This window comes from Brachionichthys hirsutus, unplaced genomic scaffold (assembly GCF_040956055.1).
Source record: "Brachionichthys hirsutus isolate HB-005 unplaced genomic scaffold, CSIRO-AGI_Bhir_v1 contig_916, whole genome shotgun sequence".
Classification (NCBI taxonomy): Eukaryota; Metazoa; Chordata; class Actinopteri; order Lophiiformes; family Brachionichthyidae; genus Brachionichthys; species Brachionichthys hirsutus.
This window is the reverse complement of record NW_027180327.1, coordinates 200,001-227,932: the sequence shown is the minus strand read 5'-3', so window position 1 is coordinate 227,932 and position 27,932 is coordinate 200,001. Positions and strand designations below refer to the sequence as shown.

General features: G+C 40.7%; 1 protein-coding gene across 1 annotated transcript in view; it reads left to right on the top strand.

The window, feature by feature from the left end:
• The window catches only part of LOC137912835 (protein TANC1-like), an 87,317-nt gene that overhangs the window by 51,982 nt on the left and 7,403 nt on the right, over window positions 1–27,932 (top strand). Inside the window, exons 7-17 of the mRNA XM_068756966.1 lie at window positions 6,245–6,367; window positions 7,668–7,949; window positions 8,246–8,400; window positions 12,947–13,178; window positions 14,239–14,405; window positions 16,641–17,248; window positions 18,919–19,027; window positions 19,265–19,387; window positions 22,276–22,512; window positions 22,651–22,836; window positions 23,458–23,536. Of these exons, the coding sequence (XP_068613067.1) occupies window positions 6,245–6,367; window positions 7,668–7,949; window positions 8,246–8,400; window positions 12,947–13,178; window positions 14,239–14,405; window positions 16,641–17,248; window positions 18,919–19,027; window positions 19,265–19,387; window positions 22,276–22,512; window positions 22,651–22,836; window positions 23,458–23,536 (2,301 nt within the window). The remainder of the gene's footprint in view (window positions 1–6,244; window positions 6,368–7,667; window positions 7,950–8,245; window positions 8,401–12,946; window positions 13,179–14,238; window positions 14,406–16,640; window positions 17,249–18,918; window positions 19,028–19,264; window positions 19,388–22,275; window positions 22,513–22,650; window positions 22,837–23,457; window positions 23,537–27,932) is intronic.

The window sequence follows — 27,932 nt, the reverse complement described above, 5'->3', positions numbered from 1 at the left end:
TCTTAGTGAAATGTTAGTGCCTCTATGTCACAGCAGTAGCAATATAAAAATGCTTGTAAGGATCAATCAATCCACTTGAGTTGTGGAGAGCCTTTTAAAAGTCTGCCACTCATTCACCGGAACAACTTCAAATGACCAGCGTGTTCTCATCTTTACCACCAAAGACGCTTATAGGCTTTAATAACACCTCTCTGGTTAGAATTATGTACTCGAAAGAAACTGCACAATTATTTTGTCTGCATTTATGCATTTATCATATTATACTTTATTACTCATGCTCTTCAAACATACCACTCTGAGAATAGAACATTAATAACTGATAAAGATGAGCATGTCTGCACTATCATTGTAAACATGGCAGGTGTTTTAAAGAGCTAATGTATGTGCTCAGATTTGTAGACAATTTCTTTGGGGCTGAATTTCTCAAGCATAAACCTGTATCACCCCACACTGACTTTCTCAATTTGTATTACAAAAAATTCCTAACATGGTGCTTGCATAATGTTTTACTGCTTTGTTTAATATTTCAGGTCCTTGTGCTTCTCTTTACATATGAAGAGCTCATAACTGTTTTTTTATTTTATTATTTTTTTCTCCTCTGCAATCTCCTACTAACCACAAGTCCATCATAATTTAAAACCAATTTGTAACAAAAAATAATGAAAAAAAAAAAAAACAGCAATCAAGTACTGATATTTTTTAGGAATGTTACATTTATTTTCCATGATTGTAATTTGATCTAAGGCAGGAAGAGGAGGATTTAGAGAAGGCGAGTAAGAGTAAAACGGAGTACGGTGTATGTGTAAATGAGAAGCTCCCAGGGGGAACAGTGAAGTTACAAGGAATAGACGTAAAGAAGGTAGAGGACTTTAGGTACCGCGGGTCAACAGTGCAGAGTGATGGAGAATGTGGAAAGGAAGTGAAGAACCATTTGCAGGCAGGCTGGAACAGGTGGAGGAAAGTATCAGGTGTGCTCTGTGATAGGAGAGTGTCAGCGAGGACGAAGGGAAAGGTCTACAAGACAATGATGAGTCCAGCCATGATTCACGCTTAGAGACAGTTGCTCTGAGGAAAAGACGGAGGAGAAGGAGGCAGAGCTAGAAGTGGAGGAGATGAAGATGCTGAGGTTCTCCTTGGGAGTGACCAGGTTTGATAAGATTAGAAATGAGGCAATAAATGGGACAGTGAAGGTTAGGCGTTTTGGAGATCAGGCCAGAGAGGACAGACTTTGATGGTTTGGACATGTCCAGAGGAGAGACAGGGACTATATTGGTAGAAGGATGCTGAGGATAGAACTGCCAGGGAACAGGGCTAGAGGTCGACCCAGGAGAAGATACATGGACATAGTGAGGGAAGACATGAGAGTGGCTGGTGTTGGGGAGGACGATGCAAAGGACAGGGTGAAGTGGAGAAAGTTGATTTGCTGTGGCGACCCCTCACGGGACAAGCCGAAAATACAGTAGCAGAAAGTTGGTCTAAGGCTCATTCTGAACAATTGAAAAATGGAACATTCAGATATACAAATAGTAAGACGAGAATAAATAAAGACTATGTCATGCTTATTCTGCTATGGTAAAAGTAGCAGTCCTATTACTCTCTTTTGTTTGTAGGTTAGAGCAGGGCTGTCAAACTCAATTTCTCCGAGGGCCACATCAGCATTATGGGGGCCCTCAAAGGGCCAGTTGTGACCGTAACAGTGTAAATATACTGTAATGTAAAATAAATGTAACTACTCCTTAACATGCTGTTAAATAACTGTATTTATGTGCAAATTGCATAGTTGTAAAAATATATGGCTAGCTTATTGCTGTTATTACCTCCGCTGAGGCGAGCTGGAGGTTATGTAATCGCCGGGTTCTGTCTGTTAGCAAGATAACTCAAAAAGTTCTGGACGGATCTTAATGAAATGTTCAGGAAATGTTGGGAATGTTACCAGGAAGAGATGACTACATTTTGGTGACTATCCAGAAGAGATCCTGGATTCTGGATAGTACAACATCACTTTGAATCGTTCGTTAACATTGTTCCTCAATATCTCGGTTGATTATTGACCAATGTTTATGGAATTTGACACAGTCTTGTGGGGTGGGGGCCTCTGTCTCACAATCATGATAGAATCCAGAATGTAATCAGTTAAAAATCATATTAAATTTTAACATTGAAAACCCTATTTATGGATTCAGAAATCAACTCCAGTTCACTTTTACTTTTGGTTGATGAATAAAGATACCAAGAACAATTAAAAACTTTTGATGATAATCCAGATCACCATGTGGATGGTGTACATCCAATTAGGAGGGGAATGAGCTGCTCGGTGGAGGTCTGCGCTCTGAGTGCTTTTCTATTTATAACATTAATCCTTTCAATTGATCAGGTTAAGAAAACCACATTACTCCATCGATCAACAGTCAAACTTATTCAAGTAAAACATTTTAAATAATAAAAAAATATATATAATCCAACACAAGTTAAGACATTAACTTTGTTCAAAACTCTTTTGTCACAGTTGAGAGGCAGAAGTAAAGTATAACCACTGCTAAGAGCATGCGTGACAGATGCAGCATTTTACAAAAACAAATGTCTGCACACAGCTCTCTAAAGAAAATGACGTGGCGGGCCACATTTGGTCCGAGGGCCTTGAGTTTGACACATGGGGCGGCCGTGGCTCAGTTGGTAGAGTGGGTCATCCAGTGATCAGTGAATCGGTGGTTTGAATCCCAGCTCTGACTGTCTGCATGTCGAAGTGTCCTTGGGCAAGACACTGAACCCCAAATTGCTCTGGCCCTTTCCTTGCATGTATTTTTCTAGAAGTCTGGGCATCTTTGTTTTGGGACACAATTTTTCTAGTCAATGCTTATATTTTAGAACAAATTGAAACCAGGATTATGATTTTCACAGTCATAATCTGTCAGTTTTGCCTTCAGGACTTATTACACTTTAACTAAGACCGTCTGCATTAATGCTACCGTTTATACTTCTCTTTCACTGGAACTCATACAGTGTCACGCAATGGTTAAAATGAACTCCTTCAACTTGAAAAAGGTAAGTCAAGAGCCAAGTCGATGGGTTACTGAGTATATCCATGTGTAAAGAGGAAGGATGTCAAGTCAGGGAGATAAGAGGGACTGTGTTTGGAACAGAGGAGCTCTGGCCCCTTTGTTATATCATGAGAAACACAGAACTAAAGGTTTCAAAGCGCAGAGCTCCCTGAGGAAAAACTTACCCCATTTACAATCTGACGCTGCACAGATGTGTCAATGTCACCAAGAGCACAGACATTAAAGTATCATGTGTACGTGTGATCAATGAGTGGAGATGTAGGAAGAATAGAAAGCAATCTGCAGACTGAGGGCAGAAATGGAATTGAAGAGGGGCTGTGCAGAGATATGATGGCTTCCAGGGAGAATTCTTAGCTTTGGAAAAATAGTGGTGAGATATAAGTAAAGAAAATGCTCACGATGAAAAACCCGTTGCAGATACTTGAGTTGGAAATGCAGATAACTGGGGGTTTACTGTACAGTAGTACCTCAGCTTACGAATGTCTCTACATCCGAAAGTTTCAGGTTACGAAGTTTCTGAATGGGAAAATATTGCCTCTCGTTACGAAGGCGTTTCAGGATACGAAGTCAAAAATAGCTGCTCGTAGCTGCTCTGCCATTGGCTATCGCCTAAAATCTGCCTGGCAACCCGTTGCGTATGCGTGTATCCCAGCATGCTATTCGTGTCCCCCTCGTGTCCCCCGGAAAAAGTGTTGACAAGTCGGGCTATTGCTCATTATGATGACGTCTGCCTCGCACATTTCCGACGGATTGTCAAAAGCCGGCAAAAGCAGACGTCATTGGATCAGTTTTTCAAGAAACGCGAGGCAGAAAACACCGCAAAGGACCAGTAAACAAAGAGGACAAAAAGTAACAGCTAACAGGTAGATTAATATTTTAAAAAAATATCATAATGTAGCGTCCGTCGGACGCTGGAATAAGCACACGACGGGTAACTCTCTGTGTGTGTGGGTGCCGCGAGGAGGAGGAGAACGGGAGAGCTGCGGGAGCTACGCAGCTCTCCCGTTCCCCTCCTCCTCCTCGCGCACCCACACACACACACCGCCCCTCCTCCCTGGATGCCTTTGCGGACTCTCTGCAGCGTAGGAATAATGAACACTCCTAAAACATGAACCGTTACAAAACTTTTGCGGGGCTTGGAACGGATTAGTGCATTTACATTCAAAATGCGTCTCTACTTACGAAGTTTTCACGTTACGAAGCTACTCCCAGAACGGATTAAATTCGTAAGTAGAGGTACCACTGTACATATTTAAATATATAAGTTGCACCTGAGTATAAGTCGCAAGACCAGCCAAACTATGAAAAAAAGCAAGATTTATAGTCCGGAAAATATGATATTTCCTTTCATCCTGGATTATTGAACCCATGGGCAATGAGGTGTTAGAATAAGGATCGATTTGGCTTTTCCGTTCTACACTTCAAAAATCCTTTAGAAGTGGGATCCAAAGGGGAAATAAATCCCTCTTCCATATGTTAGTTTTAGGTTTTAGTGGTGATTTGCTTCATAAATTGGATTTTTATCCCCACCTCTTACAGTATGTATGCCATATCCATTTGCTTATTTATAAGTACATTATACTGTATCTACTGCTCTGCCTCTCCATGATGGTGATGACTGATAATGAGGCTCTCCGTTCCTGCCTGATTGATTAAAGTATAGAGGCTCCCTATTACAAAATGCAATCAGCCACTGGAGACTATAATTATTGGCTTCCCATTTCGATTTCATCTCATCCTTTCCCTTTTCAGCATTTTATTGAGTTGATTACCAAAACTTTGTGCTTGTATCCAAATGTATGAAGCACATGTAAATGTGATGTGTAGATTAGCTCTCTCCAGGGCTTAAGCTGATGCCTGCCCTCTGCTTACTTTCTTGTATGCATGCCTTCCTATTTTCCATGCTGAGATCAAGGGGAGCACTTTGAGAATTCACTGTGTACGTAGCCGTTCAGCATTGCTTCAGAATCAGCTTCACTCCAAGTATTTGTGCTCTATTGTTCCACGTTACTGACCACAAATTCTGTGCTTATTTGTGATTTCTTAGCTTTATTAGAAAGTTGACAACTTTTTCTATTGAATTGAGTGTGAAGAATTGTGTAAAGGCATCAATGAAAGGCTTGTTTTATTCCAGTCTAAGTTGCATTGATGGCAGCTTCCACTGTTGGCAGACAAGTCTTAATTAGTGGGACATTCCAGGCAATACGTTGGCACCCAGGTGAAGAGAGAGAGGGGGAGCAAAGAGAAAAAAATGAAGTGTGTGACAGTCTCTCCAAGGTGAGCCTTGTAAAGACGAGTCTTTCATCCTGGTCTGAGGGCTGAGCGAGCATAGATCACCATGGTGATAAAATTGTTTAACAGTGAGCAGCAAATGGAAGAACAACCTTGTTGCACTGATGCAAATCTCAATTATGTTTGCAGACCGTGTGTGGTTGTTCAAACAGAAAGTTATCTGGTTCATGAAGTTGTTTATGTATAGAATTTCATTTCAGGAGACACTCTGCACTTAATAGTAGAAAACATAATTTATTGTAAAAGAGCTTTTTCCAGGGTCCATTACATTTTAAAATGTTGACGGATGAACCTGCAGTAGAACAGATTATTTTACGCCAAATGGATTTGTAACTTGAACAGTAATTGGGATAGTGTTATTTCATACTTGGTACTTATTTGTAATAGTATTTGCCCCTGTGCATTTATTTCATGCGTTGTTTTTCATTATGGGGCTTAAATTGCACCGGAATGTCCTGTACAAGCAAAGTGACTGTAATGAATGGCTCCTCTGCAATATAACATTGATCCTGTAGTAGAACCTGGCGTTCTGCGATTCTTTGATGCCTCGTTGTGTTTTTGTAAGGTGTGGGTAATCTGCTCTCTATCTGTACACCCCAGCAGGAGTGTTTATGCAAACGTCTCCCTGCGATACTGTGTGTAGCTGTCAGCTCAAATCAAAGAACGCTGCATCGTTCTTGATTTAGTTATCTATCGGTTTATTGTTTCTGCTGAAGTTTACTCTACACACATTGCTTCAAGCAAACGGCGAAATGTCAGCACACTCTCTCGTCTTTTCAGAGCAATATGCCTCAAAATCTCATCCATGTCTGTGTTTCTTCTGTACTTTTCATTGTTATGTACTCAAGTATGTTTCACATTGTCTTTATCTCTGTCTGCATCTCTGTTTACAGCAACTAGTTCCACAAAGCTGGAAGACCTGAGCTTTCTTGATGAACAGCGGAACACCCCACTCAGAACGTCCATTCGCCTACCCTGGCATAATACAGGAGGACGGCCACCTCAGGATGCTAGAGGTGACTGCTATGCAAGTTATCAATAGAGATACATAGGATGTTTATATCGGCTGTAAACTTTACCATCCATTGACATAATAGTAATTAAAACATGTACGCTTTGCTTTCCCCCCCTTCTCTTCAAAGTTACTGTCAAAAGACAAGAACTGCAGTATTTAAGGAAACTAACATCTAATTGGATTGAAAATGTGTAAAGTATTATGAGAGTGACATGGTTAGCATTGCTTTGGTTTCATGCAACAGTGTTAGTTTTTATGTGATATGTGCTAGAATTCATGAACAGCCTTCACATTAGATCTTAAATTCAGAGCTCAACTCTTACGGTCACTGTTGAAGCTAAAATCCACTGTACAAGAATGTAAAGGTGAACAAAGCCGTTCTTATGCTTTAAGTCTGAACCACTTACACTCGCACACCAGTGCAATAGAAAATACATTTTCTTCAAACATTTAGCTCAATGGAAAAATATATGTGATGCTTCCTTGGCTCGCTGCAAGTTTTCTCTTTCATATGTTACTAACTGCAATATTTCCAAGAGGAATCATACAAAGTACATTTTTGATAAGATCATGCATAATGTAATACAGTATATCATTAAATACACAAAAAAAAAAATCTTAATTGTGTGGTGAATGTATTCTTCCATAACTTAGACAACTCAGACAGTTATATGACACTTAATGGTACAGCTCTTAGACATTTGGAAGTGAAGTAGACGTGGGCATCAACGCACAAGAGACACAGCCTTAGCCAGCACAGTAAACAACTCGGATAAAAATAAATAATAAAGACTGACAGCTAGTAGCTTACCACCACCAAGTATGGAGTGAATGAATAATGCACAATGTAAAGCGTCTTTGGGTGTCCAGAAAAGCGCTATATAAGACCAACGCATTATTAAAAACACTCTTAAGTCCACTCACAATGATTCCACTTTGTATCTGAGCTCCAGAAAAGCTCCAGAAAAGCAGATCAAGGTTTTAATGTGTATTTTACAATGTGGAAGATCAACATTATCAAATCTTTCAACATTTAAAGATAAATTAAATATCACACGATCACACACATTTACATATTACATCATTCCATCAGCATATTGCTCAGAGGAGGCTGAACTGCTAAAGCGATTCATGTTTCAATATTGTGAGTGTGAGACTGTGGCAAAAGTAATCACAAAAGCCAATTGAAGCTTATGTCACGCTTTTGTTTAATACGCTGCATCTCTGTTACTGCAAATGTTTTGTGATGAATGATGAGAAAATGCTAATTCAGCCTTCTCCTTCCAACCGCTTTCCTTTAGCTCGTTTCACTCCTTACAAACCCGTGGACATCATGCTCAAGCCGCTGCTGTTTGAGGTTCCCAGCATCACCACAGACTCCGTGTTTGTGGGCCGCGATTGGCTCTTTCTGCAGTTGGAAGATATCCTGAAGACCACAGAGTCTATGAAGAGTCATGGTGCTGTGATGGTGGGCAGTGTTGGTTATGGGAAGACAGCCATTATCTCCCGGCTAGTAGCACTGAGCTGCCACGGAGGCCGAATGCGTCAGATCGCCTCCAACAGTCCAAGTGCTTCACCTAAAAGTAATCAATTTCAGTGTTTTGCCTTTGGGAAGTTTCAACTTTTTTTAATGTTGTTATACACTTTTTTGTCATATTAGCCTGCAGAGTGAGAATGTGAAGCGAGGATGTATAAACAGATGCCTAAAATACTCCTCAGCTGATTTCACAAAATAGGGCTTTGAATGACTTGCAAACATAGATTTTATTATTACTTTTTTTGCAATTACATTAAATAATACTTATTCAAGATGGCCAACATGTTTTTTTACAAACACATGAATCTACATTTATTAATGCGGACTTGTGTGGTTTTCCAGGTGGTGGGGGACCAAGCACGGAACTTCCTCTCAGCCAGCCGCCACAGCCGACTCCACCTTCCAGTGCTACCAACACGCTGAGGACCAACAGCTGCCCGGGGACCCCCGAGATGCAGCGACAAAGGGAGGAGGCTGTGAAACGCCTGGCTGCAAAGGTACAACTTAAGCCAAGACTGTATACTGGAGAAGTCACATATTGAAGAAATCTGAAGGCAGAATAAAATATTTGTATTCTCCACCCTAAAATGACTATGAAGCTGTACAAAACTGATCATTCCGCCCCTCTTAGTTTCCCTTTTGTGTTCTTCCTGTGAATTCTTTCCATTTATTACAAATCACTAAGAGCAAAAAGCGAAAAATCCACTGGACTTGTTCAAGTTTGATTGAAGACATTTTGCCTCTCATCCAAGAGGCTTCTTCAGTTCTGAGAGACTGGTCGAGGGTCCAGATGCTTTTACTCCTGTTGGAGCAGAAAACCAGCAAACAAAGATTGATTCTTCGTTTTTTTGCTCTTTGTGATTTACCATGGCCTGGATGAGTGAGAACCTACACAGACATTTATTACAAATATGTTTATGATGTCTAGTTGCTTTGGTATGTAAGCGACATGGCTGCAGAAGGAATGTACCCAGTTGATTTATGTTAATATGATTGTGTATGATTTACGGGTGTTTATGTTCATTTGTTTGACATTCATTACATGAAATATGGCTGCTCCTCAGCAATCTGCTGACATGATGAAAGACTGCATCACCATTGGTCTTTCAGAGATCATTCATATCACAGACTTGTTTGAATTGAGTAGAAGACTTGAAGTTAGTATAAGTCACACGATGCGAGATTTGTTGGTAGCTGTTTGTGAAAACACAAAGTTTGCCCCTCCCTCGAGGAAGACAGTTGTGTTGGTCGAGGCAGAGGGTACCTGAAAAGAAAGAGCGTTGTTATGGAAGATAATGCAGTGAGTCAACAAATGAAAACATGATTCTTTCATGGGGCTTATGTTGTAAAGCACGAATAAACACATCTGTGGCTCCACACAGCCCTGCAGATTGTGTGTGAATGTTGCTGAATGCATGCTTCATGCTGCTTGCTGTTTGCTTCTGCTTAGCCTGTCGGGGTGTGGCCCCGGCTTGTGCCCGGTCAAGCATGTTGGTACAAGGACCTGTATCTGAGAGCAAGAAGGAGACTCAAAAAGTGGTGTAACATGGTTGATATGTCCTGATTTCACCTGTCTATTTTCCCTTAGTGCTACTTTCCAAAGTCCAAAGGTTGACACCAACAACATTTTGATCACAGAAAAATAATGAAAAAAATAATAATAATATTACAGGCAGAGGTTAGGACCTGGTTTTAAGTAACAATCAAGAGGAATTATATTTAAGTCTTTAAAGAATGTTTTTGGCGAAACTTGCATTGAATGCATTTGTTAATACAGACTTGGGGTGACGGGGGTGCAGGTGGTTGAGCGGCTTGTCCTCTGATCAAGAGGGCAGCGTTTCGATTCCGACTTCCGGCACATGTGCTCACTGTTGCTGTGTCCTTGGGCAAGACACTTCACCCACATTGCCTGTGTGAGCAGTGAATGTCAGAGGAGGTCAGGAGGGCCGTTGGCGCGATTTTGTAGCCTCGTTTCTGTAATCTACCCCTTTATTTATATACTTACTTATACACTGAGAAGCAGTGTTGATGTCTGCAGCATCTTGGCATATAAATGCAACAGCAATGGAGTGGGAGGATATACAACTTCTGCTTAGGTCTTTAGTATGCCCTGTTAGCTCACAGGGGAAGGAATTTGCATTGTGTAGGGTGAAAATGGCGCATTACTATATGCTGCCGTGGTAACGCATGAAGAATATAATCAGACTCTATCCCTGAAACATCACTTTTTTGAGTGGATTCTCAAGATTCAAGATTTCAAAGATTTATTGTCATTGTAGTGCAACAAGATTATGTTTGAGCAGCAACACTGCATAGTTTGAAATGCCCAAACCCAGACACCCCATAATAATAACCCTAAGCGTAACCCAATGGGAACATTTAGCCCATTATGACACCAGTGCAACACAATATAATAGCATTGGCAACACCAGATGGCCTATGAGAAATAAAACAGATCATGATATTTCTTTTACAAGGCAAGTTCTTTATTTTCCAAGGACATTTTAACACCTCAGTGGATGGTGAACAGTAGAGACAGCAGTTAATGAGGGAGGAGAGAAAGTTACTGACATTTAAAAAAAAAAAAAAAAATTAAATGAAAGAGCCACAGCTGGAAAAAACACAGAAATATTGGTCCACTGATTTTTCACCTGTTTTGCACTACTAAGATATATTTTAACCTTCCAAGGAAGTAGGGCATTTCCATCTAATTTTTGTGACGTAAACAACACAATCTCAGTGCAAAATAGTTGCTATGTGCAAAGGGGTTGTATTTATTTGTTTTCTCTTCATCTCATAGATTTATTGTAGTGCTGTCCTCTTTATTGTGGGCCAAACAGAGGTTGGAGGATATTTCCACAATTCTTTATCCAGTTGTGATCACAATAGGTCGTTAGACCAGGGGTGGGCAAACTTTTTGATTCGCGGGCCACAATGGGTTCTAAAATTTGGTAGAGGGGCCGGTCAGGAAAAGATGGATGGAGTTTTTGTGTGAACTAATATAAATGACATGTAAAAACAATTACATGAAAAAGATTTGGCCTTTTACAGGTAGCAAAGCATGAATATGCAAGGCTCATTGTAAAAATTACAGGGAAAAGGTCAAATGAATGAGGTTTAATTATAATACAACTTTATTTAATGATATAATTTGGACAAATTGGGCGGGCCGGATTAAATAACCCGCGGGCCTTAGTTTGCCCATGTCTGGGTTAGACCCTATCAGTACCTTCTCCGAAATGGACTCTGTATCACACATTCATTAGAGGAGCAGCTGCATGTAGCCGCTTGTGGATTATTAGCTTTATCTCTTGCGTTCATCTCATCCGAAGTCATTTTCCGACCATCAGATCTTACAAATTTGTATTCAACATCATGAAATGATCGCTAGATGTGCTGTTTATAAAAACATAGCCAGGAGTGCCAAGCGGTGATGGGCATACTCTGCAGGAGCTATTCAGTCCATTTTGGAAATATTGGAAGTCGCAGTGGATTTTAATAACTGCAGCATTGTTTTTACCTGCAGAGACTTTTAACAAGGAAGATTGGGAACCACTGCGTTTGAGAGGGTTTTTTTTATTCATAATGGCATTCACTCAATTTGAATACCTTTGTGATGGCAGGTTGTTAGCCCTTTTGATGTGTGACACAGCTTTCTAATGGGACTCTGTCACTGATCCTGCTTTGTCCTCATTTTTAATGTTACTCATTATATGTTTGCCTCCCTTTAGGTAGGACTTAGCGTTCTTGCCTTGTCCTCAGTAGTGAAATAGAGCATTAGATAACTGGTGTGCAGTTTGCCTTGCCAACAGGGAATGCTAAACTTCATGCATCAAATCGCTGACTTTATGCCGGTGAGGCTCATATAAAAGTCAAGGAAAACCAAGCTAAATCCCTCAAGCCAATTATTGTGGGAAGTGTTTCCAGCAGCCGATTTTATATGCCTCTGTTCTCCGCTCTGTGGATGTTTGAATACTGATGCAACACTTGCCAGCTTCTGTCAGATTTTGTCAGATCTTTTCAATCATTGATTTAAATGGGGTATCATAAAAGGGGCACATATGCCTTCACAGTTTGTGGTTTATGACAAATGTTATGTCTTACTCCTGTGACATGTTTTTCAGCATTTCTTTTCAGTAAATAATAATAGTAAAGAAATGGTTGTGCCTGTAGATAGACCTGCAGGTGCACTGCAGAATGCTGCAACATCATTTGTTGAGACTGTCGCTCGGTGATGAAGCCGTAGTCTGAAACACTCCTCTACTCCAGCATCTGCAGTTTCTTTTTCACTCATCCAAAGCTCTTGTTTTTATACAAACAGCAGGTCACTCTAGTTGTTATTATTTGCCTGGGTTCTGAAGTCAGAACCATAACATTGATGTTAATGCTTAATGTGCCACTTTGGTATATTGCTTAACATAAATCTCCATGACTTGACAATTATTTATTGACTTAAGCATGTACCAACATTGTCAATTATAAATAATATACATTCAGAATTATAACTCAACAGTTGTGTTAGTTTATTGAATACCTGTCCTCTATATGACGGCTATGCTTTGGTCCAAAGGATTTGACTCATGCACTCTTATTGTACAAGTTCGATAGGTGGAATTGCAAATAACCAACTTGGCAGTCCTCTTTGCAGCTACAGATGAAAGCCAGGCATTAGTCACTGAATTTCCCAAACCTGGTCTTCATTGGTGATGCGGTGATATGAAGCAGCAGGAGGCGTGAAGCCAGTGTTGGAACAGCTCACCTGTTCCATCCTCCTGCTGCCCTGGAAACGTGTGCCTATAATTTAAATCATACATCCCCATTCCAACTCTTTCCTCCTTCCCCATCTGTGTCCCTCCTTTTCCTTCTAAAGCAGACTTGACAAGTCACTTTGTGCAATGAATATAAAAAAGTCTCATTGCTGTATTCACAGAATTGATATAAATTGATAAACCCTAATGAATGCTCTGTTCTTTGTCTTAACACACTTCCTACGTCTGAAATATCCATTTTTAAAATGTGTTCTGCCTGTCCCTTGTGTTCCAGGTTGTGGCGTATCACTACTGCCAGGCTGATAACACATACACTTGCCTGGTTCCAGAGTTTGTACATAGTATTGCTGCCCTGCTGTGCAGAGCACACCAGCTCAGTGGCTACCGGGAGCTGCTGTTGAAAGAGCCCCACCTCCAGAGCATGCTCAGTCTGCGCTCCTGTGTTCAAGACCCCATGGCTGCTTTCCGAAGGGGTGTCCTTGAGCCATTAGCTACTCTTCGTAAAGGTAATACATCTTTCATGTTTGTTATCTACTTTTTATTCATTTACTTTTAGTAACATAAACTTGTTCCACCTGTGCATACAAACATACCAGATAACATGAACAAAGGGAGGATTTGGCCGTCAAATAAAACTGCAGTCAACCAAGCTTTTCAAAATAGAACTCTAAATAGGTGCTGCTTTAAAAAAAATAAAAAGTAAAACTATTGAAGGGCTTGTCCTTTACTCTTCCATCTACTTGAAACCAGGTCTTATAATATATTTCATGTTTGAGGACTTACTCTGGTGTTACCCAGCTTCATGTTATTTAATAAGAACAACGCTCACCTTTGGCAGAAGTGGAAATTATGTAAAGGTGGTCCTCGCTTAACGACGGAGTTACGGTCCGAAGACCCCATCGCATAACGATTTCACCGTTCCACAAAACCTCCGTTGACCGACAACTTGGCCAACATTTTGTGTGGTAAAAATGCGATGTGCTGGTGACGCTTCCGGGTTATACTTTGCCTCTCGCCCATAGAAAAGATGGGATAGGCTCCAGCAACACCCGTGACCCAAAAGGTGGATAAAGCAGACATGAAAACTAATCGATGAATGAAAACATGTTTATACTTACATTTATACTGTACATGCGTAATAAACTCACAACTCTGCAGCCAGTGCATTCCGCTCAGCATAACAGAGATTCCTTGATGCTAAACACATACGTTTAAACTTTGGAATGACCGTGGTCGGTAAGTGAGGACTATCTGTAGTTCCTTTCAGAGCCACCTGTAGTCTCTGCTCAGCTTGCAAACATATGTATGCTAAATAAGACTATTATAAATGTATGGCCTTATCAAAGAGTGAGAGAAAGCCAGTGAAAGTATGGACTGTAATTTTACATTTTAGTAGGTCGTGATGTGAGTGTGAAGGCTGTTAGTAAAGGCACTCTGACCACGACACTGAGAAAGGGTTTACTTACTGCGTTCAAAAAACAGCCTCTCTGCCCCACAGAGTCCCCACAGAGCAGGTTTGACAGCTAGCGCTGTTATGAGCTTTGCTGGTTTTCTGTGTGTTTCCAGAGCAGAAGATTCCAGAGGAAGACCACATAATCTTGATAGATGGTCTGAACGAAGCCGAGTTCCATAAGCCTGATTACGGAGACACCATCGCCTCTTTCATCACCAAGATCATTACCAAGTTCCCCCCGTGGCTTAAAGTGGTGGTCACTGTTCGGGTCAATTTAGTGGTAAGGAAGAGCTCATTAATTATAAGCAATATTTTAAGCTTATCTAACATATTATATATATGTCTTTGGAAGAACATATAATTAAAGTCATCAAACAGAGGGTATTTTAAATTAGCCTGCTTCTGTTTTTACAGAATGTTGGCTACGTGTGCACATGAATGGTGTGCATGCATGGTCAAAATAAAGAATGTGCAACTTGTATTAGAATAAGAAGCATGTCAGCACACCAACACTGATTCTGTGTCTGTCGGCACGCCAGCCATCACGCGTCAGACGGACACTTACAGCATGTATTACAGTACAAGCGAGCCCCATTGAGGATTGCTGGCACTAGATCTCGAGCTGACTCTATTAATGACACAAGGTTGATCTGGCTCCCCGACCGGGAACCGAACCCAGACCGCAGGGGTGAGAGCGCGGAACCCTAACCACTACACTGCGGTTTCCATACGTATGTTCCCGTGCACCGAAATTTCTGAATATATATATTAAAATATCTGAATATATATATATATATGGAAATTTCTGAATATATATATATATGGAAATTTCTGAATATATATATGAAAATCTCTGAATATATATATGGAAATTTCTGAATGTATATATATGGAAATTTCTGAATATATATATGAAAATGTCTGAATATATATTTGAAAATATCCGAATATATATATCAAAATATATATTCCGGAGTTCGGTCCATATTCTCAGACTTTTCGTATATATATTCCAGAGTTCGGTCCATATTCTCAGACTTTTCATATATATATTCCAGAGTTCGGTCCATATTCTCAGACTTTTCATAGTTCGGTCCATATTCTCAGACTTTTCATATATATATTCCAGCACTTTTGATATATATATATAATAAGTTCCTGAACGGCATGCCATAATTAATCATTATCAGAACATGGAAATCCAAGTTGACTGCACACTGTAAAAGATAATTTTTTTCTGTCAGCAGGTTCTTATTGAGTTAAAATTTGTTTCACAGCCTATAAATGTGTTGGACAGTTTCTTATGTCCAAGGAAACTACATATAATAGACAAATCTTTCTTGTAGCAATGAAAAGTCATGTTTATTCTTTAAAAGAAGCATTGTAACATCATTATATTTCTGTGTCGATGCATTTTACTCTTCAAGCAAGCAGAATTTTGCCCAGGCGTTACAGTTCAGAATATTGACGATAGACTAATAGACCTATCTGTGAGCAATTCACAGGCCTCTAGGATTATGACAAGTGCATTTCTCTGACTTGGTGCATGTATAGATACAAGAGTTTGTGTGTCTATTTGCTGTACGTTATCTTTGAAAAAGAGAAGCCTTATCTTGTTTAGGCAATGTTTGTGCAGCCTCAGATAGGCTGAGGTTTGGAGGATATACGATGATGATGATGATGCATTGCTTCCTCCAACCCTAAGGACAGAGATTAAACTATGAGCTCTGGCTCAGACCTCATCTTAAAGCGCTTAAACCCACCTCTCCTCCACCCATGTGTGACACAGTCTGGGTTTTTGTCCTACGTGAAGACAGTATGTTCCTCACTGAAATGTATTCACAGGCACCAAACACGTTATAATAATTCATTAAATATGATAGTAGCTCTTTTCCAATAAAATGATTGTACATCTTCTATTAAATCCCCTCAACTCAAGTGCCTCATTTGGAAATCAAATTAACATTTAAAGTGGATTTTGGTATTACGAATGAAATTTTACATTGAAAATAATCTTTATCTGAAAAAGGAGAATTACAAACAATTGTATTTAGAGTTATATTAGCGCCTGGAAATGTGAAAACACATGTACGTAGTGTCGGTTGTTCACGTAGTACCTCACAGTAGTTGGTTTAGTAGAGATGAGCTAATAATAAAGCTTTTTCCAGCAGACCTCTGCCAGATCAACATGGTATCAGTTAAAAGTTAAACACTTTATCCCATTTCGGCAACAGCAATTTAGAATTTTCAGGTTAAATTATGGAAGCTGTGTGTGTGACAACCGAGAGGAGTTTTATCAATAGATTGCATTCTCTTTGCCCATCTTTCAAAACCCAGCAAGTTGCAACTGAACATTTATTTTTAATAACTACAAAAGTCAGCCATGAAATCAGTAGATTATCCTTAGAAAATAAGAGATACAATTAGATTATGTTTAATTTGGATGTTTTCTGAACTGGATCAGTCTCCTCACATCTAACTTCTTTTCTGTACCTTGATCTTGTTTCTTCATTAGGAGATCACCAGCCTTCTGCCCTTCTCTAAGATTTCTCTGGATGACTCTTCTGATAACAAGGAAATTAACGACGACCTCAACGCATATATCCAGTACCGCATCAATGGTAGCAGGGATATCCTGAACAATATTAGCCTGAATGGGAAGGCTGACCCGATCACTGTTGGGAAGCTCAGTAGCCACCTGATCTCACGTAGCCAGGGCTCGTACCTGTATCTAAAACTCACATTGGACCTGTTTGAGAGAGACCACCTCGTGATCAAGAGCGCCAGCTACAAAGTTGTCCCCGTCTCATTGGCAGAGCTCTACCAGTTACAGTGCAACATAAAGTTTATGACCAATTCAGCCTTTGAGCGCTCTCTACCCATTCTCAACGTAGCGCTCGCTTCCCTGCACCCCTTGACTGACGAGCAGCTGTTCCAGGCTATCAATGCCGCCTTCGTCCACGGGGAGCTCCAATGGGAAGACTTCCAACAGCGGATGGAGTTGCTCTCGTGCTTCCTCATCAAACGACGGGACAAGACACGCATGTTTTGCCATCCCTCCTTCAGAGAGTGGCTGGTGTGGAGAGCTGACGGCGAGAGTACAGACTTCCTTTGTGACCCCAGGTCAGTCCTCTGCTTGTTAAGCAAATGTATTTGCTCAGCAGCTCTCCCTTCAGGATTATACTATTACTGCAATGACGAGTCTGCAGTCATAACGATTCTCTCACCACACATCGTAGTTGAACTTCATATTATTCATTGTAGTGGTCTTTGTACTCATAAGAACTTCAGTACTTCTGTTTGTTTCTGAATTCTTTCTTTGCAGTTTGTAAATCTTTGCCACCTGTGTGTTTGAAACCTAAACTGCCATGAACCTACGATGTTTGAATCAATAACTATGTTGTGAGAGATTTCTATCCTATGCAGGAAGTTGAATGAAATTCAGGCATTTACAGGTGGTCCTCACTTAAAGTTACGACGGATTTATTCAATTAAAAATTTTCAAGTGTGTTTAGCTACAAGAAATCGCTGTTACGACGAGTGGAGATACGCTGGCAGTGGAGTTGTGAGCATGTACAGAATAAACTTATCGATAGCCTAATAGCCGAAGTCATACAACAAGAAACAAGAAAAAGGACATGAGTCACATCACAATTATATCACAATTTGGCCAAATTATGCTATCAGGCTAACGATATGCAAATACATATAAAAAAATAATTCCATTAATTAATCATTCATTTTCTTGTCCGCCTTGCGGATCAAGGGTGTTGCTGGAGCCTATCCCATGCTTCCTATGGGATATGCTTGCAACTTGCTTTCATAAGAGAAAACGGATGCTGCCAACATACCGAGATTCATTACACAGAATAACTACAGATTGTGAGCAATCCAGTGGGTTTTCATCCCAGCCTCAAAGAGGTGAAAGCCTAAAATGTATTGGACTCATTTGGTAAATGTCTCTATATTAGTGAGTCTTCTAACCATTGTCTCCCTGCCAACTGAAAACATCCACTATAATGGAAATGGAGCTTTGAATCTCACCTGAAGAGCGTTCAGGCTGCAGCGAATGATCAGATCATCCTGCTGTGCCCTTCCTGCCCTGTTTTCTAGGCTCATCTGCTGGAGTTGAGCTACGTAATTGTATTTCCTGAGCCCCTTTACCCACATTAGAGAGTTCAGTCATTCCCACTTAATAAATTGGATGATATCATTTTGGTTTGCTTTGCATCTTCCCTGTTGCTCATCAGTGTCACCTCTGCTCCCACAGCAGTCACTAAATGGACCGGAGCCGAGCTTCATATTCTGGTCATTCACAGTGTTCCAGTGCTACCATTAACAAAGCAAAGGCATCAGAGTCTGGCACAGGGAATGGTGCACTTCCAGACAAAAGCTGGCTGCACTGCTTTTCTGTTTGTTCACAGGCACAGAGAGAGAAGTTTAACCAGATTAACGTTATCTGCAGTTATGCTTGCCCTTTAATGAAGCTCTACTTTGGATTAATTAATTACAGATTGTAGTAAAGTAAGGACGGAAAGGAGAACCCAGAGGTTTCACACTCTTTTCCATTCTTTGGAGGGCATTACTGAGCATTTGTTTCAAAATAGTAACGAGTTGCCCGTGGAAACAAGAAGACATTTTTCATGACCAGAATTTAAAGAAGTTTTAGAGAAAAGCTCAAATCCAGATCTTGAATAAAATGAAATTGTATTATAAAAACATATCTAGAATATTAAGTTTGTTATTATTAGTCTGCTTCACAGCTGAGTGTCCTCTCTTCTTTTCTAAATCAGGACCGGCCATGCTCTCATGGCTTTCATGCTTTCCCGCCAAGAGGGGAAACTGAATCGCCAGCAGACCATGGAACTTGGACATCATATTCTGAAAGCACACATCTTCAAGGTACAGCTGTGGGACCAATACATACTTGCTTCATTCATCTTTGCTTGAAAGCCATCCTTTTTAGATATTCCATGGCACCCACTGTTAATTAATGCAGGTAGTGAGCAGAGTTCACCAGAGGACAAGCTTTGGGATGTGAAGAGGAACAGTGATGTCTTTTGCAGCTCAAGTTCAATGACTTAATATATACGTGCACATTGATACATGTTGTTTCTGTGTTTATCAATGTGCTTGCAGGGCCTGAGTAAGAAAACAGGTGTTTCATCCAGCGTGCTGCAGGCTTTGTGGATCAGCTGCAGTGCTGATGGTCTCTCTGCAGCATTGGCCTCCTTGAGGAATCTCTACACACCAAATGTCAAGGTAAAGCCTTCCTAAATGTTTCAGATCACATGTGATTTATCAAATTATGATTAGTCAGAGACTCAGTGGGAAACGCCATGAAAAACCACAAAAAGTGATGCATTCCCTTACTTGTCATTTGTTCCATCAATGCTGCCGGGCTGTTATCAGAAAAGCAATAGTGCTTGAGTAGAAGCAATGAACATCATTGAAATTGATTTTTTCTGCTTGCTTTTATTTTTTAATGAATCGCCTTACATTTATTTAAGTGATTTTTAATTAATTACCCTCGCCGAAGGGGAGGCGAGGGTATTGCAATTGGGTTCGTTTGTCTGTCTGTTTGCTTGTTTGCTTGTTTGTCTGTCCGAGCGCATAACTCAAAAACTAGTAACCCAATCGACTTGAAATTTTTACACAAACAAGGTTCTGTCCGTGGCTCGGTCCTCCTCGAGAACAGCGTTGATCCGGATCTGGATCCAGATTCTAGAATTATTTTTACATTTGTGTAAAACAATTGTGCCTGTGCTGTAAACTGTCACTTTAAGAGGGAGGGACACGAATGGCATGATGGGGAAAAAGAGGGAGGGACACGAATGGCATGATGGGAAAAAGAGTCCAGGACTCTTGTAGTACGTTCCGGAGCAGCAAGCTAGAGCAGGTTTGGCCCCTCTGATCCGGAAGCCCTGTTTACTGTCTCACAAGATCCAATAGTCTTTTGGAGGCGAGGGTCTGCAATCTCTGATTGTCGTTTTCTAGTTGTTTTTGTGAGGGGAACGTGTTTTTCATGCATGAGTTTCTATCGCAACACTTTTGACAGTTAGCATTTATCTAATTTGTATATTTTTATGTCAAGCTAGGTCAGAGCCAAAGTTTACCTTATTGGGGTTGTGTTTCTTTTTTCCATTCGCTCTCATGGTGTTTTCTTCTTTTCTTTCCCTTTTTTGGGGGGGGTCATGTTATCGGGGGAGTCTGGATCCTCCCCCAAAACATGCTTTGATCATGCAATTGCAGTTCCTGAGTGAGAAATTCTATGTGGGAGCAATATTACAAAATATAATGTTCAAGATATGAAGTATATTGAGAATATTGTAAACACGTTTTTGTTTCATTATAAAGAAGGACAATGAAAGTGATCTATTTGCAATGTGTTTCATGTAGTGATGAGTAAATTGGAAAATAAAAATAAGGGCAGTTTGTCGGTGATGGAAGACCGACCAATCATCAATGGTGAGCAGGACGGCATCTTTGTTATTGCTTTTAGAATGCAAGAGAAAAATAAGAGGTTAGATATAAAAGGTTTGTTCAGTTTGCATCTTGTACCTGAACTAATATGCTGTTTCATATAATGCTCTTAGCTATTATTTTTCTTATAGAAGAAACAGAAAATTAAAAATGTTTGCAGGAAATTGAAAAGTTGATAGTTGATGAAATAGTGGCCTGGATGGGGGGAAAATGAAATAAGAGGAGTAAAAAGATCAGGACAAGATTAATGGGGAAACACAAAGTCGTCTAAGGATAAACCGTTCCTGTTACCATAAATATAATCTGCAGATAATCTCAGCAGCAGGGCTTGTTAGAGTCCTGGTAATATTTTTGAGGGGAGAGGGTCATTGTTCTTTCTTCCTGCTATGATATATTCTAAATCGTCCAATGTTTTTTCTTAACATTTCAGGGTTGTTCCGTCACTGGTTGTCATCGTTATCTATTAGCCAGTTATTGTGTGGAAGTGGAACATCACTCACAGAGACATTTACAGAATGACCTTGCACTGTCCTCTGGGAAAACTAGAGAATCGCTGTTAATTTGCTCCACAGTGGCTCCAACAAATAACACACAATTTCATTTCATGTTGTCAGATATTCTTCTGGCTCGGTGGTTCCGTTCGACTTAGCTTTGATTTTGATTTCCTCATTCTAGGAGAGAACAGCACACTTAATAATTGCATTCAGCAGAATGTGACCACTTCATTTAGCGTCTGACCTTTGTTTGGGGGAAAATCTCCAGTGGTTTAAAGAATATGAGCTTTTGCTTCAAAAGAAATTACAAGGGTAAAACCAAGTGCATATTGGACTCTCAGAAATCGGTTCTGCTGCTGTTTAAATAAGTCATTGAATACAGAGTTCTCAAATCAATGATCATAAAATTGTAAACATTCATGGGTATAGAAAACTGTACAAATTCAGTCCAGTTTGCAAAGTCCTTCCTGATCTGAATTGAAAATCAAATGATAAATGGGCTGTCATTACCCTCGCCGAAGAGGAGGCGAGGGTATTGCAATTGGGTCCGTTTGTCTGTCTGTCTGTTTGTTTGTCTGTCCGAGCGCATAACTCAAAAACTAGTAACCCAATCGACTTGAAAATTTTACACGAGCAAGGTTCTGTCCGTGGCTCGGTCCTCCCCGAGAATGGCGTTGATCCGGATCTGGATCCAGATTCTAGAATTATTTTTACATGAACAGGAATTGTGCCTGTGCTGTAACATGGGAGTGTTACTTTAAGAGAGAGGGACACGAGTGGCATGATGGGAAAAAGAGTCCAGAAGGTGTTGTGTAGTATGTTCCGGAGCAGCAAGCTCGAGCAGGATTGGCCCCTCTGATCCGGAAGCCCTGTTTACTGTCTCACAAGATCGAATAGTCTTTTGGAGGCGAGGGTCTGTAATCTCTGGTTTGTAGATTGTAAAGACGTTTGAGATAAATGTTGATGGAGTTAAATCCATGGCCGTCATGTGGCTGCATTGCAGCATGGCAATGTCTGTATTTTGTTTCGAGATGATGCAATACTTTTTCAGTTCAGTTGAAAGGAAATATTACAAAGCCTATGTTTGCAGATAATACAGGACGGCAGATACTAAGCCTTTGAAAATGTTCAAACCGAGCTGCATGTGCTTTGTTTTTTAATTTGTATAAACAGGTCAGTCGTCTGCTGATGCTGGGCGGGGCCAATGTGAATTACCGCACAGAGGTTCTGAACAACGCGCCAGTGCTTTGCGTCCAGTGCCACCTTGGGCACCAGGAAATTGCAGCCCTGCTATTGGAGTTTGGAGCGAGTGTAGAGGTGGTGTCTGAAAATGGCATGCATCCCCTCTCCTTCTCAGCTGCTGCAGGACACTTGGGATTAGTGATGCTGCTCTGCAAGTGTGGGGCCAAGGTGAGGAGCTAACATTACGTGAGGCTACATTAAGGCAGCACGAGACCCAGCTATTTAAATGTCCAGTTAATGCAAGCGTTGGGCGTGTTTAGTTTGTTTTGGTGTCATAAAATTAACCCTTCTCTAATGTATTTTCAGATTGATCGTGTAGATAAGAGTGGCCAGTGTGCTCTTGTCCATGCGGCTCTCAGAGGACATCCAGAGATTATCCAGTACCTGTTGGAGGAAGAATGGAGTGTTGAGGGGCAGCAGCAGGACTGCGCTCTGAAGAACAAAGCTCTGCAGCAGGCTCTGATAGCAGCCTCCAGCATGGGACACACACAGGTCTGACTGACTGACACATGCACATGTTTTACTTTACACACAATCACCCTTACATAACGAATACCAGGGGACACTTTTATGTCCTGTTGGTGAAACGCTATCTCACCTCAAAGAAATGAAATAAAAAAATGAGTACACTCTGCACAAAAGGGTTGTTGTACCTCAAAACACATTTTAACGACAAACTTCAACAAATGCTTCCAGAGAGCAGAGGGAACAATAAGTACGTCTTGTTCTCAGTGATGACGACTTGAAGTTCAAAGCATTCGGCCTTGTGTGTTTGAAGCAGGATCAATCACAGTGCCTTCAGCAGCCCAGGTGCAATACAGGCTCAAGGTTTAGTTTGGCTTCCTCATTAGTTGGAATTTGATTCCAAGGCCTGGCTTAGATTAACAGAACCGGGCCAAGCGAAGACCCCTTTAAAGTATTAATCAGATTAGGCTCAACTTGCTTGACCTTGTTACTGTAGTTCTCGACTCGTCTGTGATTATTTTTTAATTATTTGCTTCGACACGTGGTTTATTCTGTTGGAAAATGTGCACGTCTTGAAAAGTGTGACTGTTTGTTTAATGCCTTATGCAGGAACAGTATGCTATTTATCTAAATGTCTCTATTTGGCAGGTTGTGAGGGGCTTGCTGGCATTGAATAATGAGCATGCTGTGAGAATTGATAGCCACGACACTCTGTGGGGAGAGACAGGTATGATTTCATCCATCTTTTTTTGTGTTATGTGACTCCCTGGCATTACTTGTTATTTTAGTATTCCAGAACATCTGTGGTTGTGCACTGCAGAGGACGGCCTCACGTGTCTTCTGCTCGGGGTTCTATGTAGAACCAAACATAGGGGCCGTTTTTTAATACCTTGATGTTGTGCTTTCTGGTATATGCATTCCATATTGTCGGTGATGTGGATTTCTACTTTGTGTTTAGTCAACATCACATTTCCTTTGCTGCAATGATTTTCCAACATGCTGCTGGAGCAGAGGTTGCATCCCTGTGATAACTCTGTTTGAAGATACAGCCAACAGCTTGGAAATGTGACTCCCTCTGTTGTATACATTGATCCCATTTAGATTTGTCTGAGTTGGTCTCTGTAGCGTAACACATTTATCATTATCTTATAACCACAGCCTTTGATATCAGATGATTTGGGGCTCGGGAGAATTCAGGGGGGGGGGGGGGGGTGGTAGTTGTCAGGTAGTTGAATGCAGGCAGAGTTAAGTAGTATTACTTATTATTCTGGTGTTGAATGGAACAATGAAATGTAAAAAGTAAATATTAATATTCTGTTAATAGTAAAGATGTTTTATTTATTTGCTACATCTGGTGGCAGACTCTTCATAATCTGTGATTATTTTTGTTCACAGTTTTAGCAAAAAAGGAAAGATAAACTTAAAAGTTGAAGATAATTTTACACATTTTAAGAGACATTGGCATAACTTTGTTATAGTGCTTTATTTTAACCATATTAACTGTCATGATATCATGAAAGCCTTAGTGTGACAGATATTCCACTTTCAAGGGTCCAAATGTTGACTTATTTAGTCTGTTAATGCTGCTGATGCTATTTTGTGTAAACAGCTGCAGCTGTTCTTGTCATTTGTCATGGACAGAAGATATAAGACTACGACAAAGTGGTCAAGATTCCAGTTTAAATAATAATATAAAAAATAGGTAAACATATTTCTAGCAGGTTCTGTAAGGTGATGATGAATATATTTATTAGATAGAATGTTAGGGTACAAGTACAGTCACACTTCAGATATACTGTATGCAGTGTAAATTGTATCAGATGTTCAATGTGAGCTTTCTGCTCCCAGAGTTTGGTGATCCAGAGCTACAAATGTTCAAATCACACCACATATCTGACAACAGCGTTTGATGATTTTGATGACAGAAAAGATGAAGAGAAGAGAAGTTTAATAATAGTCTATTTGTATTTGTCTCAGCTGTAAACTGGAAGGACTGACCATGATAAGTTTATTGCTGCAAGGAATGTAGGCCATCCTGTTAGTGGAGAGGCTGTCTCAAGTCCTTTCTGCTGTGACTTCTGGCTTCTAAATAACTGCAGGACTAGTTGCAGGCCAGAAACAAAGCGTTGCCCTTCTTGCTGCTTCCTCTGATGCAGCGGTCTGCGTTCTGTGCCGTCCATTTGCTGTTGAAAAGAGCACATTCCTCCAGCTTTGAATCGCAATGCTAAACCTGACATTTAGCCGAGTAGTTTCCATCTACACCTGTAGCTGCTGCAGCATTGACCTCTTGGCTCTTACAAAGTGGATGCTAAATCACAGCCAGTGTGCTCTTGAACACGATAATGACATGCTAGGCCACACGTGGAAATACTCAGTGAGTGCACTCCTCAGCTGAAGTGAAGTGATTTCCAAACCCTTGGCACAAACTGGTTTTCAATACTTTTACATTCTCCTGGTGGCTGCGGCTCAGGAGGTCGTCCACTCATCAGAAGGTTGGTGGTTCGATCTCTGACCCCTGCAGTCCACCAAGTGCCCTTCAATGTTGAACCTTAATTTGGTCCTAGTCTAGTGGATGCGCCGTTGGTGGTGAGTGACAGTGTGGATGATTAAGCCTCCTGATGAGTAGACGCCTCGCATTGCAGTTTCTGTTACTACTGTATGAATGCATGTGAAGTACAGTCCATGCAGTACGTTGAAGACAAGATACAGGCTCATCCACAGTTGGTTTTGTGTAGAGGACTCATGTCGTTTTACTTAAAATTATTATTTCATAGCGAGCAATGCTCAATTAAAAACAATAACATGACTTATGTTAACATTATACAAACGATAGATTTGAACTGGGCAGTGTCACCTCATTCATTTTAGCATTCTGAATGCAGATTTATTATACAAGACTGATGCAGATCATTCCAAATCCAACAAAGCCCCTGAAATATCCCCTTTAAACCACTGTCTTTATACAGTTCTGATAATCTGTTACTGTGATCATTTATTTTACATTACACTATTGAATATTGCATCTGTATGCAAACATGCCCACAGTCTCCAGTGTTTCAGTTGGGGCAGAATTGTTCCCTAGTGAAGAGAGTTAGGATGAAAAGCTCGTGAAAAGAAAGCTAATTCACCTGCACACAGTTATTCTCATTGGTATGTTGCACAGCATCAGGATTAGCTCAAGGCAGAGCCCAGCAGATTGTTGTGTTGCATTAGCCTTGTCCTTTGCAAGCCATATTCGTTACGTCTATAGATATAATGTGTTCATGTTGTCTGGCGTCTCGGGTATTGTGACTAAATGAGAGCCTGAAGCACGCTCTCGTACGCCTTGGTGCGATGCGGCTGGCTGAGTGGGCCGCCCATCTGCCACAGCTTGTCTGATCCTCGTCTTCCTCGCCACCACTACCTCCACATTGTCCCGTTATGACCTCATTACATAGTTGGTCCCGTTATGAGCTTGAGGAGCCAAAACTCAGTGCCTCTATCCTGGTACCCCACAGAGATGGAAGATAGATAGATATCCAGGATCCTGTCGCACACACTGAAGGATATGAGTCTCCTCAGGAAGACCCATCTGCTGTGTTTCTTCCAGAAGAGGACACCAGCATCAAGAGTCCATTCCATGCTTTTACGGATCTAGACCCACCTCTTCATGCTCCGTTCTCGGGCCTCTTATTTCTCCATTAGTCCACCATGAGTTAATTGATTTGGATGTTGAGCTTCAAGTGATTGTTGACGCACCATGTGACACAGCTCTCTGTCAGACCTCTGAACTCCTCTCCCAATAGTCTCTAAATAAAGACAGCATGTTCACTTGAAGATGTTTCTTCCTTTGAACATGATTCTGCTCTTATTTTCTTTCAGATGTACAAAGAGCTCAATTTTCATGCTTGTCTAATAAGAGCAGAGCTTGAGCGATTCCAGGCAGCTATTTATGGCTTTGCCTGGAGAAAAGAGGCTCTTTAGTCTTACAGTAAGTGAAAAACTGCAGTTTTTTTTCTGAAAGTGCAGAAGATATGTCTCCAAGGCATTTATTTTTTATTTAACTTTCTTTTTGGAGCGAAGACTCTTCATCCAAACTTACATGCTGGGAAGAAAATAAAAAGAAATGCATGCTCCCAAATGAAGAATTTTAACTTTCCCATTATGAGTTACAGAATTGTTTTCCAATGTTGAAATTCATTCAGCCTAAATGAATTTGAATGTTTAATGTTTTATCCACTTTGTTCCCATTGTGTGTTGATTGTGCCATTTTGTGAAAAAAAAACAATGAATGTCTCTGTGGCCTTTCAAAAATGATCTGCAATCTTTGCAATTGACATTTTGTCAACTATTACAGCAATGGTACATGGAGACAATTTAAAAGATCAATATCTATAGTCAGAAATGACCATTTAGGGCCATTGCATGTGTTGCTAAAACTATCGCAGGTTGTTTCTCTGCAGAGCACTGGTTAAAATATTGGTTTAGAACCTTTTTATTGTTGCTGGAGAGTCCTGGGTCTGGTGGAGGGACGGTGAATAAGGACTTTGTGTTTAACAGACAGTGATCTAGACTCCTTTGTTGGTGGTCTGGAACAGAGTTGAGATAAGACTCTCAGGTTAAGATCCAACAGTGGATAAGATCAAATAAGCAGCTTCATTGGTAATACAAGTCAAACCCAAACAATAAATGAGGCCAGGAAGATGATCTTTTGTCAGCTTTTTCTTCCCTTTGAAGACCAGGATGTTCTCATATTAACATTTGTGAGACGCTGACAAATGTAGAAAATGCTGTTAACTTGGGGAAAAGCAACTTGAATTAAAGCCGCAAGCGGCGTTGTAGGCCCTCGCCGGCCGACAGGCCGTTGAGCTGCGCTCGTCAACTTGTCGTCTTCTGCGTTGCAAAAGCAATAGCCCCTTACGCCTAGGATAGGCGCTCGGGCCTAATAAAATTACTCATGAGAAGAAAACATGCATCAAGTCCAAACATCAGCTTTACAGCCGTTGATACGGAGTTTCATGTGGCCAGATGCTGCTAATGTTGCTCCCTGGAGCAAAGAAAACCAGAGTGACTGGATTTAGCTGCTGAAAGTCACTGTTTCGTGTGATGACATCCATATTCTGATGAGATAGAGGTTGATTGGC